Here is a 17270-nt window from a genome sequence, read left to right on the forward strand (position 1 = left end):
AATAAAAATAATATATAAATAAAATATATGATAATTTCAAAAATATATATTATTGTCATTTGCAACATAAATTTATTTTTGTAATAAATATGAGAAAACAATGTTTTTAAATACGTATGCTTGACAATTTTAAAAGAAGTGTGGGGCAATTAATTTTTTATGGGGGGCAATTATAATTTTAAAGAGAGGGCAAGTATAGTTTTAACTAAAACTTAAATAAAATTTTTATTTTTCTAGTGGGGGCAATTGACCCCTCTATCCCTAATGTAAATAGGTTCTTGCATACACATGTACTTTTTTATAAGAAACAATTTTGTTTGGGCATGATTGATGCATTAAATGTAGATACTTTTTTTAATAAAAATTTAAACTTTGATTTGTACTGTTATAAGAGACTAATTCTAGTGATTTGACCCCCTATTGATGGTTAAAAGACATTTTTTTTCAACTATTTATTAAGTAATATCTGAATTTTAAACTTATTTTTGATGTAAATTTTCCTTTAATAAATGAATACAAAGAGACAAGTATTATTACTTACCCAAATAAATATCATATATTATTATCTTATTAATAATTATCAAACTACTAATATTTTAATATATAATAATTTAATAAGTTTATGATATCAAACATTACTTGGCAAAAAATTGTGGGGAAAAATGTCTTTTAAAGAAGGGGTCAGGTTATTATAATATAACAAACCAAAATTCAAATCTCTATTGATCCAAAATGGTAATATGATTGTTTCCAATATAAAATATTAATGAGCTTGAAAAAACCCTTTAACCTTTTAAAATTTTAAATTTAATATAATGTAATATATATATATATATATATAATTTTTAAATAGTTTATATTAAATCTACATTATATGTATGAGGGGAGGGGAAACTGTTTGCAATACAAGAGTTGACAGTGGGAGCTACGGAAAATGTTAAAAGAAAATGGGGTTGTGGTGTGTGAAATGATGGCAGAGAGAAACATGCATACTTTTCATGTGGCTTTTTTATTTTAAATAACCATGTAGAATTTGGCTTGATAATAAAAGCAAACACGCAGAATTTGAGACTTGAAATCTATCAAATTAAGTTATAATTTATTGTATCATGATAAATATTTTATAAAGTATAGTATCTTGGTAAATAAAAATTTTTCTTATAGCATGATAGTCAATTTGCCCACTTCAAATTACTATCTATTAGATGTGTGGTGCATTCATAAATATTACCTTAATGATTCATGGACATCATATTATATATATATGAGCATTCTATTGAGACAAGGCAAATATATTGTTTCGTTCACAAAAAAAATGGCACAAAAGGTCCTTAAGCCAACTAGATTCTATTAAGTCTTAAATATAATTTTTTTTAAATTTTGGGATCTTAAGGGAGATTCTCCCATAAATATAAGCATATGCATACCAATGAAATATGAGGATATTCATAAATTTTACAAAATTTCTAAATATATTAATTTACATTACATTACTTCTTAATATTTATACCGAATTATGCTTAATTTTTTAACATAAAAATTTATATTTATGTTTATATTTCATATATATTATTTTTTATTGCTATAAATAAATTATGATTGTAAATTTACGCTGTGTCATCATTAGAATATTAGAAAATAAATCGCATTTTTTGTTTTATAAAATATTAATGATTAAAAGTAAATGAGAAGTTCTCCACAGTTTGCTCTACTATTAACAATAAATACAAAATTATTGTAAGAGGGAAAAAAAAATATAAAATATAATTCATCTGTTAATTTTTTATATCAATTTGTTCAAGTGGTCCGGAAAAGGACAAGAAGCCAGAACGTTTAATAATATATATATATATGTATGGATATGTGTGTGTAAGTTTTTTTTTTTTTAATCGAAATTCACTGCTGGTAGAATGAGCTTTGCAACTTCATCGTCGTCAACCCAGTAATGAGCTGTATTTCTGAGTCATTCCAACGCCGAAAACCTGAGGGGAAAATGAAGTAAACGGAATTAATTTCCCACCCAGAATCTAAGTTCCAGGTAGCTTTTCGGGCTCGCCTCAATTACCATTTATTTATTTTGTGTGTCATATATCTGAGATTTTCGTTTTCATTTCTGTCAAGAAAATCTCAAGCCAGGGTTTTGATTCGAACTAATTATCCCTTAAACGTTCGTAATGCAATTATAAGATCTGCGTCTGCTTTTGTTTCGGATTTACTCTTGGAAAGGGCTATTGAAGTATGTCATGCTTAGTTTTGTTTGCCTTTGGTGCTATGTAATTAGATTTTCGTATTCATAATTCTTTTCCCGGCATTTTTGTGGCTGCCAAACAAGGATGATTTATTAGCAGGAGGAATCTTGAAAATCTTGTCTGAAATCCTGATTTATGGGCGTTACTTTGAAGCGAATTTGAAGGGAAAGTTTTTGTTGGTTGAGTGGAGGTAATTGTATGTATAGAAATATCTTCAATATGGCCAACAGAACTTCCTGCTCGAGTTCCTTTCTAGTCTTTGCCTCTAATCCCAGTATAGCTTCATTTTACCTGTATTTTGCTACTATTCACCTGTCAGTTGTTGTAGTTTTCTTGGCAGAGTTTGCAACCTCAAGAAGGGACGCAGTGCTGTAAATAGGAGTTTCACAAATGTACCAGCCTGTGGGTTTAGCCGCAACCCGAGGTGGAGTGCCAACTGATAATGGAGATTCCATTGTGATTTTAGATCAGATTCCGCGATGGAGTGATGCTGAGCATCGGTCTTCCTTGGAGCATGACAATGGAGATCCATCCTATTCTTCTTCAAACTTTCCTGACCCTTTAACCTATACATCAGGAACGCAGGGTGGTGGCATTGGGTCAGTGGCAAGGTTTCCGGTGGACCAAGAAATTAATTCAAAGATTTATTTGTGGAGGGGGGATCCCTGGAATCTTGCAGTGGATGCTGTGGTAAATTCAACAAATGAGGTATGTTACATGCACGTGCGCATGTGTATGTGTTATATGTCTGCATATATTCCTTTCGGTCTGATGCACTTGAATTTTCATTATCATCTTATTTGAACTTTCTTTTTTGTCCTTTTTTTTTTTTTGGTATGCATCTGGTTTGAGCTTTCGATAATTGATAATGGTAAATTCTAGTTGTCATAATCATGTTTTCTGTTATTTGCAAATAATATCATGGACTACCAAAATTAGTTCACATGATGGAACTTATGCTTTCTTCTTTATAACTTTATGGTGCTGCTTTAGAAGACAATTGATTGTGGAACTCCTCTGATAAATTATAAATCCTCTTTTTTTTTTATCCACTTGGGGAAAGCTAAAGCTGAAATCTTCTTTGTTGACTTCTGTTGCGGTGTGTTGGCTGGGTGTTTCAATCCACATTAGATAGATTGAATGTTCCTTTTGTTTCTCTCTCTTTTTCCTGTACTTTTTTGCTGGATATTAATCCTTGAGGGGTACTGGGAAACATGTTAGGATTAGAAGTGGAAAGGGCACCAATGCACTTGTTCTGTTATATGAAGTGATCATTTTGCTCGTAAACATGATCACAATAATTATAAATTTTAAGTACCTCAGGTTCAAATTATTTTTTTTTTATGGCATCCTTGTTGTTTTTAAAGGGTTTTTAATAATATACCCATCTACTATGAACTTAAATATATATTTTTTGTCTGACTCAGTTATATGTTAGAGATGCCTGATTTCTGTTCTCTTGCATAGAGTTAACCAGTTGCTTTGGGAGTTGCTTGTTTTTTTGTTATCTTTTGCCTTAAGCTCAAAAGTGTCTGGCAATACTAAACTGTCTGGTGTTTGAACGCATTGAAACTTTTGGATAGCGATGATTTTGTTGTTGCATAAAGTGTATGATATTGAAGCCTAATAAGAGTTAGTTCGTATAGATATCTCTATATCTTTGAAAAAATTGGCAAGACTTATCCCCACCACGATCTGTGTGACACTTAATGCTACAAGCTATCTTGTGTCTGCTTTCTAGCTTGGGTATTATATTACATAGGAAATTCTTTTGCCCTTACCATGAGTCCTGCTAACATTCTTGCGGCTGAACTTTTTTATTCTTGCAACCCCAGTTGGTATCATTATGTAATATGAGGTAACTATTGGGCAGGGGTTGTCTGGGTGGATCCTCTATATGGACTTGAGGGAAAATGCCCCCTGTAATTTTTGCTAATTTCTATTATAGGTATATATTGGATTTCTTATTGCCCCTACTGCTATACATCGCCAATCGCCCCTTGTTATTTATCTCAAATTGTGCAGCTAGAAATCAGAAAGACAATGGATTTATTTCTTTGACATGACAACTATAAAGATGCGGAAAATTAATTTTATTTTTTAAACATCATTATCAATGAAAATTTGATTTCACTTGCTTAATCATTCCTCTATTAGTTATCATAAAATTGTTATAAAAAAATTAAATGATAATTTTTAGAAGTATGTATTTATTGTTCCTACTAAGTGCTGACCAAAATATATGTATTTGCCACTGCTATTGATCGTGCTGAACTGAACATTTAGTAAATAAAATGGGACCTTACCACAGCTTACTTTTTTAATCAATTATTTTCTTGGTCTATAGAACTTGGACGAAGCACATAGCAGCCCTGGGTTGCATGCTACAGCTGGACCTGGTCTTGCGGAAGAGTGTATGATGCTGGTATTTTTAATCATATTTTCTTTTTAATTGCTTCAGAAGAAAAAAAATATTCTTTATGTGCTTAATGCTGATAATATGTGAGCTTGGGGCTTCATTAATGAGTTTAATACTTTTTACTGCGGGATATAACTTTTTGAATTCTTTTGTGAGTTTAAGGCTTTGGTTGGAATATTAACTACATTGTTGTTATCACATACTAGTGAACCTATTTGTTTCTGGTGAACATCTCTGATAAATAGTGTTGTCTCAGACTCAGTGGCATGACTGATGAGGAGTTCTCTAGAAGTAATATGTTTATTGTTGACATATGCTGATTTTGTATCTTTATTCTTGACAGGGTGGATGTCGAACAGGAATGGCTAAAGTTACTAATGCATATGACCTTCCTGCAAGGTTGATATTTTGTCTATAGGGCCCTCTTCCATATACTTGTCCGTGAAGAAGATATAAACAGTCTATTTATGTTGTTAAAGGACTACTCTATGCAAACATGGTTTACTTTATTTTTTTCTGTCTGCCGAATGGACACTGATGATTCATTTTCAGTCATTAGTGTTCCATTTATTACAAGATGCTTTCTCTTACTGATTTTGTGTCATTTTTGGATGGTTGTTAGTGGGTGTGGGATTTGTATATTGTAGTCTGTTCAATGGTGGATGTGTTTCTGCAAATGCTAAGCAGCATGCTTGTTCTTTTCTTCTAGTTTGGATCTGAGATTGTTAATTGTATCTTGTTGCACTAATTATGCCACTGTATTATACATTTTTGTCTCTTATGTATAATTCTTCCTTAGTTACATGCAATTTCTCAGCAATAAACTGGATTTCTTGTGTACTTTGTTTTATTCCTTCTATAAATTTTGTAGGAGAATCATCCATACTGTTGGTCCTAAGTATGCTGTAAAGTACCATACTGCTGCAGAAAATGCTTTAAGTCATTGCTATCGTTCTTGCCTGGAGCTTCTGATTGAGAATGGTCTTTGCAGGTTTATTTTAAAAATTTCATATCATTTCCTTGATGCAAAAGTTTTGGTTCTGGTGCATCTCCTATGTTGTTTCTTTTGTTCTACAACTTATGCTGTCTTCGATATGTGTGCAGCATAGCTATGGGTTGTATTTATACAGAAGCAAAGAACTATCCCCGCGAACCAGCTGCACATGTAGCTATTAGTGAGATATTTTTTTCCTTCATGATGTTACTTTTTCTAATATTACAGTGATATGTATCTTCTCCTTATAAATCATATCGAATAACATTAGCAATATCTGGAAATTAAAATTGCCCCAATCTTCTTGATATGTGCTATAACTATTTCATTGCAGTTTTCCGTATGAAAAATAGCTTCTGTAAAGGCTAAATATCAGGAAAACGTAATGCATGTTAGGAGTATCTTTATGTGCATGACAATACCATAATTCACAATTCTTGAATGCATCTGATATGTGGTGCTGCATGCTTCCTCTATTGTTAAGCTAGCGATTGATTTCAGATGGTTGAATAACAGTGGATAAATCACTGGCTTCTTAACTTTGTTTCTTTTACCACCCATTTCATTTAATGTCTCTTCTACAGGGACTGTGCGTAGATTTCTCGAGAAGCATAAAGCCAACATAATAGCTGTTGTCTTTTGCACTATCAGCACAACTGATACTGAGATATATAAAAGGTATTTTCAAGTATTGGGGTTTGCTACCTGCACTGTTTTGAGTTATTAGTGTCTTTGACAGTTATCCAATTTTGGTTGACTTGCTTTTCAATCTTACTTTTGAATGCTTTAGTCCTTATCAACTTAGATATTTTAAATCATTCCATGTAGGTTGCTTCCACTTTACTTTCCTCGTGATAAACATGAGGAGGAGGTAGCTTTAACAAAGCTTCCTGCAGATGTTGGAGATGAGAATGGTGAGACCACCATTGATGAGCGTAAAATCAGAATTACATCTTTGCCTAAACAGAATGTTGTGAAACCTCCTGAAGCTTCAGTTGATGTTCCTATCAATGATGTTGGCATGTTACGCAAGTTAGTTACAGTTTCAAGATTTCCAAGTTTTTGCTTATATCTTAGTTGTTGTCTAACTTTCTGCCTCTCCCCCATGTCTGCGTGTGTATAGCATACATCTAAGTTAAAAGTTTAAGAGGGTTAATGTCTACTTAGTTTTTAATGCTAGATAGGTTTTTGTTTGTGATAGGTACCTAAGTGAAATGAGAAACCCTATTTCAAAAACTAGCTGTTGAGGAGGGAGAACTAACACACTTAAATACCTCATTGAGCATTTCATGCTACTCAATGTGGGACTTGATATCCCATACTACTAAGTCTTCAGCAATTGGCCCACCATGGAAAGTTGACATCTCGGTGACCATACTCCATGGCACTTAACTTAGCTTCTTGTTGGTTAGAACCTTTTGTGGTCCAACATTGAGTTTCTCATGTTGTTCAACGTGGGACTTGGTATTTTATATTTCCAAGTCTCTAGCAATTGGCCCACCATGGAAAGTCAACATCTCGGTGACTACACTCCATGGCACTAAACTCAGCTTCCTGCCAGTCAAAAACACTCCGTGAATATCCCTCTTTGGAACTACTAATAACGTGGTTTTGATACCAATTGATAGGTTCTTAAGTGGGATGGGAAACCCTATCCCAAAAATTAGCTGTTGAGGTGGGAGAATCAACCTACTTAAACACCCAATGGAGCACCTTGTACTATTCAATGTGGGACTTGGTATTCGATACTACGAAATCTCCTTTGGTCTGCTATTGCAAAAGCCTAACAATTCAAACTAGTTAAAGAAGTCACAATATGATGGCTGAAAAAACAAAAGGAGAAGTCACAATATGGATTTCTACATTAATGCTGCAACATATGCCGAAATTTGCCTTTAAACTAATGTCATAAGTACAAACATCCAAAACTAGGGGTCTGTTTGGTTTGCTGGAAGCATTTTGAAGGAAATGAAACTAGAAATGGAATTGGAAAAGGAAATTGAATTGGGTTTAAAAGTATAGTTTGATACATTGGAAAATTTGAATGGAATCCTTCTAGCCAAAAATATTAAAATACATAAATACCCTTAAAAAATAAATTAATGAATCAAGGCACCACCATTCACCTGTTCATTGTCTCACCCCAAATAAATTAAATTAATAAATTTCATCTCCCACTTTATCATTCTTATTGGAATCTCCATCAACAAATCAATGTGGAGGACAAATCACAGATCTTCATCTCCGACAACACTTGTCATTTTGTCTCACCCGATCTTCATCTCATCTCCTTCATCAATCTTCATCTGTAGTGACAAATCAAGGATGCAGTATTTTTGAGGGAGAACCTTCGATGGTGGAGGAACAGGGAAAAGCTGAATGCAGTGGCTTAAGGCAAGACAGCAGAGGATGGGGGATAAGCTTCACGGAGAGCTAGGGAGAAGCTTTGACAGAGCACTATGAGGGAGATCTGAAGAAGATTCCTCATCACTGGCATCTTCGATCTTCGTTGCAGGTTCTTTGTTAGTCATCACTGGCATCTTTAACCTTATGATGGAGAATGGCTGCTGATGAAGAAGAAGCTGGAAGAAACTTGAAAGTATTTTGAGACATGCTTCCAATGGAGAAGAGTGTGGAATTTTGAGGAATCACAGAGGGTATTTTGGTCAGAAAAATTAATTTCCTTGGAAAATATGATTTTCCTTGGGTTTAAGGTGGGAACTGAATTTCCATTCTTTTTCCTGAATTTCAATCCCCAAGGATTAAATTTCATGCCAACCAATCAAAGGAATTTACTGATTCTTTTTCCATTTCCTTTTCCTGGAACTTATTTACAGTGAACCAAACAAGCCCTAAAGTAAAAAAAGGAGTTGAAGTCTCTTTCCTGATTCCCCTCTGACCTTGATACCAGCATTTATGTTCAATAATGTCAACCACAGAAAAAGTGATCACTGAAAGGGAACCTGCAATCTACTCTTTCTGACTTTGGAAAAACCATTTTCTAGCAGGAACCTTCTCTAGAAAGCCCAAACTAACTCAGCCATGTGCTCTTTGAAAGTGTAGCTTAAAAACTAGACCATTGCTATCCTATCCTCATTCACAGGAGCAACAATTGGGATCTTTCTACTTGAAATAAAAGCATTTAAGATATGGAATGTGTATAAATTCAGGGTTTAAGAATCCTTTGAATATTTTATTAGATGAAAGCAGCATTCCATTTGTAGATGATAAAAGAGAGATTCAAGCTCTCAAGTAACTTAGTGATAAAGTCTATCAAACAAAATATTTAAAATACTGTTATCTTAATCAAAATGGAATTGCTCTGTCCATGTTGAAATCAAACGCTAAAAATCCTAGTATAACGATGTTGTCCAAAAATAACTAAAAAAAAATCATCCTTAATTAAAATAAAAACACACAAAATAACCTAATCAAAACGAACTATAATTTCCAACAGAATGCATATGTCATTATCAATTGCCATTTGATTCTTTTTCTTAATATTTTGAAGTTTTGTTGCTTGGCATGAAGTGTTACTGATCTGTGTGGTTTGTATAGGAGTTCATCATCGTTAGGTTTGTTTCTGGATCCTGCTTTCATGTCCATAATAAAAGATCCTGATCAGAGACGTCAGGAGCAATGGGAGAAGACTGCTGAAGCACAAAGAGGCTGGAATTTAGCCAAAATGCTTGGATTTGGTGCACTTGTTGTGCCTCCATTATCTGCTGCTGAAGAATATTCTCTTCACTCTAGATACCTTGCTAAAGCGAATTCTCTAAGTCTCTCTGAAATTGCAGATATGAAAATTGTGTAAGTATCTGTAATTTAATCAAGTTTTGCAGGCATTGTCAGTTCATATATGACTTCCAATCTCCTATATCTACTTCATTGTTAGGATTGGTGAGTCATACTAGTTGGTGGTCTTTGTATAATTTCCTGGTGGATAACGGTCTGCCATCTTTACAAGAGAAAATGTACAGTTCTGGAGTATTCATATTGTTTCAACCTTTTATGGCTTCTTCATCAACTACTTAAAGAGCTTTTTTTTTGGGGGGGGTTTGGGGGGCTCTTTTGGAAATTGAATTGCAAAATGATGATGCAGGATAATATGTGATTCTTCATATAATAATGTTTTATGCTCTTTAAAATTTCCGATAAGCTTATGTATTCAAGTTTTTAACCAATCAATGTCAAGGGCTTTTGCGATTGTTCAGATTAATCTGTGCATGTAATGATCAATGTAATATTATTTTCAGTTATCGTGGTGGAGTAGACAATGAAGGTCGTCCTGTTATGGTTATTGTGGGGGCACACTTTTTGCTCAGATGTCTTGATCTGGAGCGATTTGTCCTCTATGTGGTAAAGGTAATATGATTATAATCTACTCCAGGCATATATTTAGGTAATTAGGTTGAGCATAACATTTGTGATTATGAAATTTTATTTCCTGGATGTTGGCAATGCATGCTGTGGAAATTTATTGTTAAAACGCAGAGATATTGAACGAGAAACCTTAATCATTTGTAAACTTGTACACTTCGGCAGTCATCTCCCCTTATACACTTGTAGTATGTAACACATCCTATAATAATTGATAAGTCTTGTACCCATACTACTCTTTTTGAATCTGATTTCTGTCAATAAATTTTAAACTCTTTCTTGTTTCCTGTTTGCTTTTCAAATGTAATAAATCATTTTGGCATTAAATTTCAGGAGTTCGAGCCTTTAATACAGAAGCCTTATACTATTGTTTACTTCCACTCTGCTGCATCTCTGCAGATGTAAGTTTTATATCATAAATTGTGCAAAGTACATATTATCAATTTCTTTTGTACAAATAGCGGTTCCTGATATTGTAAGGGCTGTTCATCTTGAAAAGTTTGTCAGTACAGGTAGAGGAAATGGACCAACTATACACCTTGCATGCCAACTAGCTGTTATTTTGTTTGAATTGTGACTTTTTAGGATATGTCAAAACAATTGGTAGCCAAAATTAAGTAATTAACTGTTCCCCATTTGGTATAAAAAGAGGAATTGGAAATTCAGCCATTAAGATACAATAAATATGGTTTAACAAATATGCATGCTTTTGTATAAACCTGCAATAGTATTTCAGTTACCAAACATCTTGCATCATATGCATAATAATTTGTGTGATTGCTGGAAAAAATTTACTCAACTGTTGGCCTTGTCCATGTTTTGCATCTTGAATTTCACTTAATCATACGTGCCTTTTTTTTCCCCCCATAATCATACGTGCCTTTTGTTGAGAGTGGTTGTGCAGTATTTTAAGCCTATTAACATCATTGCTGAAAACATAGCCCCATGTTAAAATCAGGCAATACTTGCTATCCACCAAAAAAAAAAAAAAAGGCAATACTGGATATATTGCTTCTTAATTATGTTCTCCTTTGGTGAAGATGGTTTTGCTTGTAAGGTTAAATGCATTGATGCATTGTTATTTTGAGGCCAGATCTGCCTCTTAAAGTGGCAAACCAATACAACAAGCAGTCTTATCCTACTAGATGGGGTCGGTTATGTGAATTGTATGACGCTATTGTATTTATATCATTTATCAAGCTTTAGAAATATTGTTAATTAAGAGGTTACGATCAACAATTTTCAGAAGTGTTCTCTTTGATCTTTCTCTACCCTTCTTGACAGGGTTTAAAGTTATCTATTCCACTTTCCTCACAATTGCCTCTCGTAATCTTCTTTGTACATGTCTAAACCATTTCAAACGATTTTTTACCATTTTTCTTTCAATAGGTGCGACGCCCAATTTTTTTCGTATGCACTCATTTTAAATTTTATCTTTATGTGTATGCCCGCACATTTATCGCAACATTTTCATTTCTGCTGCTCTAACTTTATGCTCTTGCTATCATGGTAAAGCCTAACATTCACTACTATATAATATTGCTGATCTAATAGCAGTTTGATAAAATTTCCCTTTAAATTTATTAGGTACCTTACAATCGTAAATAACTTTTTTAGTCTTTCTCCAATTTAATCACCTAGCTTGTATCTTTTGTGCAATATTTTCATCAATTTTCCCATTATATTGAATAATAGTTCTCAAATATCTAAACTTTTTCACTTGAGAGGTATAATTTAATCTCCCAATTTGACTTCCAAATTACTACTCATTGACTTTTTATTAAAATTATGATGTAAATATTTCCTCTTACTCTTACTCAGGTGAAAACTTTTAACTCCAATGTCTTTTCCATAACTCTAGTTTATAATTAATCTCCTTTCTTGTCTCCACAATAAGGGCTAGATCATTTGCAAAAAGCATGTTGGGGATTTTCTTTTGACTATGCTCAATCAAAACATTTAGGATCAGGTCAAATAAATAAGGATTCAAAGATAATCCCTGATGCAATTCAATCTTTATAGAAAAGTCTTTTGTTTCGCTACTGGATGTTTTTATATTAGTTGTTGCTCCCTCATACATATTTTGTTGTTGATAATCCCAGATGCAACCCGGATATTTCTTTTTCAATTCTTTTCAAAGTACTTCTCTTGGTACACGATCATAAGTTTTTCCCAACTCAATGAAAACTATATATAAATCTTTACCTTTTCATCGGTACTTTTCCATTAATTCCCTTAATAGATAAATCGCTTCTGTAGTCGCTCTGCTTGGCATGAAGCCAAATTGATTTTCAAAAATACCAATTTCTCATCTCAACTTATTCTCAATCACTTGTTCCCACAATTTCATTATATGACTCATAGGTTTAATCCTTATGTAATTAGTGCAATTCTAAATATCTTCTTTATTTTTGTAAATAGGATCTAAGGTGCTTCTCCTCCAATTGTCAGGCATTTTTTAGATTCTAAGATCTCATTAAGTAACTTAGTTAACCATTATACCCCTTCTTTATCTAAACATTTTCACACTTTAATAAGGATACAATCAGGCCCATCAACTCTACCATTTTTCATTTTCTTAAGAGTTTCTTTTACCTCACAATTGTGTTTCCTTCAATAGAATAACAAATTTTGTTCTCTTTCAGGAGTTGCTAAATCCTTCAAATTATTATATAAACCCTATCCATCATTGAAAAATTTAGAAAATTATGTCTCTCATCTGTATTTAATATCACCATCTATGACTAAAACATTTCCCTCTTCATCGTTTATACACTTTACTTGTCCTAAATCTTTTGATTTTCTTTCCTTACTCATGGCAATCTTATAAATTTTTCTTTTTCCATCCTTTGTTCCAAGATCATTACAAAACTCTTCAAATGCTTTAGAACGAGCTTCACTCACCACCGTCTTAGTTTCCTTTTTAGTCATATGATATCTTTCTCGATTTTCATCATTATTGCACAAATAGATGGCTTTCAAACACTCCTTCTTATATTTGGTTTTTCTATACACTATTATTCTACCATCAAAATTCCTTATCTCTCGACCAAAACTTTTTGATTTTTCCAAAACTTCTTTTGCAACCTTCCTTACCTTCTTAGCCATATCCTCCCATAAAATGCTAGCACTTCCTCGAGACTTCCAAATTCCTTCAGCCAAAAGATTACACTTGAAAATTTCTCGCTTCTCACCTTTTAAATGTCACCATATAATCCTTGGAGTTACCACTTGTCAACACTTTTGGTTTTTATTCATAATACGCACATTAAGGACAAGAACCTTGTATTGTGTCGTTATAGCATTATCAAGAGTCACCTTACAATTTTTACAAAGCCTTCTATCTGTGTTCCTAACTTAAAAAAAAAAAAATCAATTGATCTTAAAGCTCTACTTTTATAAGTGATGAGATGTCCATCCCTCTTCTTGAAATGAGTGCTCACAATATTTGAAATCATGCACCAAAGATAAATCAAGAATAGATTGTCTTTCATTGTTTAGCTTCCCAAAACCAATTACCATGCACTCTCGCATAATGACTTGCTTCCCTCCCGACATGACTATTAAAGTACCCTCCAATAAAGATCTGTTCATTTTGTGGTATGGTTGAATCAACCCCTTCAAGTCTTCCAAAATAGTTCCTTAAGATTGGCTTCTACCTCAGCTTGAGGTGCATAAGCACTAATAATATTGACAGTCTCACGTTCAACAATCATTTTTAAGAAAATAAATCTGTCTCCAATTGTATTAACCTCTACCACGTTCTTCTTCCACTCTTTATCAACAATGATACTCACCCCATTACGTGTGCTTACTTTTCCAGTATACCGAAGTTTGAAACTTTAAATACCTTTAGCTTGTTCACCAGGCCATTTAGTTTCCTGCAGATGCAAGATATTAATTTTTCTTTGAATTATAGCTCCTACCACCTTCCATAGATTTACAATTCAAGGTCCCAACATTCCAAGTGCTAAATCTAATCTTATTCATATGGACTAACTTCTTTAGCCGTGCTCATCCAAAATAACACAGTAGCCCTTGCTCATTTAACACTACATCTGGACGTCGATGTAATGGCTCTAACATACTTATCACTGTACTCGAGCCATGCAGCACGTTACTTATAAGCAACAACCTAGCATTAGCACAAAAACGTCTATTGTCCATATCTATAAGAGATTCAACAAAGTTTTACATTGGTTGTTAAGGGCCGAAAACAACCCTCCTCCTTTACTCAGGTTTGGGATCGGCTATATAATGTAGACAGAGTTAAAGTGGTAAACCAATAAATAAATAAATATGGAGAAGATGTACAGGAAGAGAAGCATGTTTTGAAGGTTGGTGAAGAATATTTTGCATAAGTTTGTTGTTTCATGATGTCTGTTCATATGTAATTCCTGACATTGGTTGCTCTAGATTTTTTTTTTATTCTTTTGACTTTGGTTTGATCATAAAATTAAGATATTCACTTCTCTCCACCCTACTATTGGAATAAATAGGCAGCCAGACTTTGGTTGGATGAAAAGATTACAACAGATACTTGGTCAGAAGCACCGGCGGAACCTGCATGTATGCACTTTACAGATAATGCTGTTGCATGACACCTTCAGGGTCTTTGTTCTGATCTTGCAGTTTGATATGTGTAGGCAATATATGTTCTTCACCCAACTTTTGGGCTAAAAGCAGCAATACTCACACTTCAGTGGTTTGTAGACAACGTGGTATGTTAGAATTGGATTCTATTCGTGGAAGTTAATCCTATTTGAGCAGCACACATTTATGCTTATTATTTGCAATATACTTTTAGGTTTGGAACAAAGTGGTATATGCTGATCGGCTTCTGCAACTCTTCAGATATGTGCCTCGTGAGCAGTTGACCATCCCAGATTTTGTTTTTCAGTTGAGTTTCTGTTTCATTCTTAGCCATGAACATTTGTTCTCATAATGTACCTGCACGGCTGCACGGTCTTGCTTTCAATTTAAGACTTCTCAAAGTACTAGGGTTTTGAGCATTTGTTTGCATATAGGTGTGCCTTTCCATTTGTTTAGTAAAGGGGTGTCCTTGCTGGTGGATGAGAGGGTAGCTGATATAGGAAATCCTTCCCTTCCTTGTTCATACTACTAATTGACCTCCCAACTCCTACTCCTTCCGATCTTTTATATATAAGTCACATTTTAGAAATAATTAATGGTCCTTTTTATAAGTAATTATGAATAAAAAGATGGTTCATTAATTACTTTTATTCCAATTTTACCCTTTCGCAATTTTCTGAGTAGAGTAAAATATTACATATGAGGGAGAAAGTTTTTAAAATATGCTGCATTTAACCAGGATAAACTGGGAATTTTTTTTTCCTTTTCAAACAACATTAATAATTTAATTACTTCTCTTAATTCCATTGACGTTAAAAGTGACTTGTATGTAGGATCAAAGGGAGTATTTCTTTGTAAATATTAGTGTTGTGAAGGGGGAATTCCAATTTCCTTAGTAAATATTAGCATTGTCAAATACTCCAGTACGTTGTTGTATTTATTTTCTCTTCTATGAAATGTTTATCCTTGCTCACCCTGACCGTTTTTCAATAAAAACACTTGTTAGAAAATAAATGGACGCGTGGAAGTTCTAATCTGTCATGTTGTTGGTTGAACCGATCAATAGTGCTCCAGCAATGCAGTTCTCTGACTTGTTCTGTTGATGCAGGCATGACTTAGAAGTCAATGGAGGAAAGGGTGTTCGTGTGGATCACAGAACAAAATATGTATATTAATCAAAGGTCCTTGAGCTTCATATGCAATTCCACCACCTGTTGATACAAGAGGATCACTGGCTTTAGTTTCTCCATCAACATTTTTCATTGGTTAGTGGATTAGGGTCTCTCTGTTTGAAATGTAACGTGTCAGAATCTTGCTTTTCTCACTTCTATTTATTTTTTAGGCTTTTGATCTATTAAGCATTGATTTGTTTCTCTTTATAGGTGAAATAAAATTATTTTCTCTTGTCATCTCCTTATTGAGTTTTCAACAAAATTTAATGTCGTTTTGGTTACTGTTGAATCCAGACGGTTGTCGATGTAAAGTGGCTTGTTGATTTGTAGATGGAACATTTGGATTACTTACATTGAATGTTTGTTTTGTGCTCCCATAGTTTTCTCTTTAATTTCTTGAATATCATTGGTTTTTTTGTATGTAAATTTGTGTACTGTATATTTATGGATGAATTAAATTTTTTAATTCATCAAAAACTAAAATCAACGGCAATCAGCAAATCACAATGCTATGATCGATATAAAAATTGTTAGAAAGATGAAATTGTGCAAAATTATTATGTGAAATTGGGGTTTGTTAATCTTGCGTTCCATTTAGTTATTCATTTTAAAGTGTAATTTATGGGTAGATTCATTTTATACACCAAAACTACTCATTTATATGTAATAATATCAATGTATTTTTAGGTGCAGTCACTTTTCTTATTGCTGCTTAAATTGGGAACTTTGAGAATTTCGAATTTCATTGACCACTGTTATATTTTAAGATAACATATTCCAATCATTTGGATTATCCTAAAGTAGCAGACAACTATTAAACCATTGTTTCGTGGACAGGGGTTGGACTGTCTCGATTTGGATATGAAAATTTGTTTTGATTGTTGAATCAAGTTGGATCAAAGTTAAGCTGTCAGTGGGTGTGGATGTGGCTCAGATGGTAATAGTTTAGATTCCTTAAACATTATTTTAGAGTTTGATTCTTAAAGATGTATATGGAAAATATTACTTGAGAGAAAGGATAACTCTTTAAATAGCGTTCAGATTTTTTGAGAGATTAGTCTTACAGTTGCTAACTGTGGAGATACCTTAGGCCAAAAAAAAAAAAAGAACTTAAACTGTCAATGAAGAAAATTGAACGTGAATAAAAAACTGGACTAGTTTTCAGGGGAGGGGGAAAAGAAGGGTCTAAACTTAAAAAGGCAGTACTTCTAATAAAATTGCTTAAAATAGGAGAACACTCATAAGTTATTAAAAAAAGGCAAAAAAATTTTAAAAACCAGAAAAAAAATGAAAGATTAGACGCTATTGAGAGTCAACTTTATTTTTAAACTCTTTCTATATACTCCTTCCATTAAAAAATATAAAGCATTTTTTGAGTATTTGGATGTTAAAAAATACAAAATATTTTTAGTGTTTTAAAATATAATCATTGTATTTTTTTTCAAAAGTGCCTATAATAAATA

The 17270-nt window shown here is 33.2% G+C and overlaps 1 protein-coding gene across 3 annotated transcripts; it reads left to right on the forward strand.

Moving 5' to 3' along the window:
* Positions 1-1880: 1880 nt before the first annotated feature.
* Positions 1881-16227, forward strand: LOC129322204 (uncharacterized). Of its 3 annotated transcripts, XM_054968352.1 has the most exons (16): positions 1897-2038; positions 2333-2439; positions 2578-2957; positions 4597-4674; positions 5012-5067; positions 5540-5659; positions 5773-5843; positions 6247-6340; positions 6491-6694; positions 9221-9472; positions 9919-10027; positions 10376-10443; positions 14542-14611; positions 14689-14763; positions 14850-14941; positions 15744-16227. In XM_054968352.1, the coding sequence occupies exons 3-16, from the start codon at positions 2640-2642 to the stop codon at positions 15808-15810; spliced, it is 1674 nt and encodes a 557-aa protein (XP_054824327.1). In that variant the 5' UTR covers positions 1897-2038; positions 2333-2439; positions 2578-2639; the 3' UTR covers positions 15811-16227. The 3 variants fall into 3 exon arrangements, with proteins under 3 accessions (XP_054824325.1, XP_054824328.1, XP_054824327.1); XM_054968350.1 differs by lacking the exon at positions 2333-2439 and having other exon boundaries at positions 1881-2038; XM_054968353.1 differs by lacking the exon at positions 2333-2439 and having other exon boundaries at positions 1889-2038; positions 2590-2957.
* The last annotated feature ends 1043 nt before the right edge of the window (positions 16228-17270 follow it).

Source organism: Prosopis cineraria, unplaced genomic scaffold (genome assembly GCF_029017545.1).
Source record: "Prosopis cineraria cultivar Desert tree isolate PC_DT_omini unplaced genomic scaffold, ASM2901754v1 PC10, whole genome shotgun sequence".
Taxonomy (NCBI): Eukaryota; Viridiplantae; Streptophyta; class Magnoliopsida; order Fabales; family Fabaceae; genus Prosopis; species Prosopis cineraria.

What these genes read in the sequence shown, in the direction of transcription:
- LOC129322204 (XM_054968350.1), top strand. Translation starts at nt 2,640, where the DNA reads ATGTACCAGCCTGTGGGTTTAGCCGCAACCCGAGGTGGAGTGCCAACT. An exon ending in ATTGAGAATGGTCTTTGCAG is followed by an intron (nt 5,660 to 5,772) that starts GTTTATTTTAAA and finishes ATATGTGTGCAG; the next exon opens with CATAGCTATGGGTTGTATTT. An exon ending in ATTGCAGATATGAAAATTGT is followed by an intron (nt 9,473 to 9,918) that starts GTAAGTATCTGT and finishes TATTATTTTCAG; the next exon opens with TTATCGTGGTGGAGTAGACA.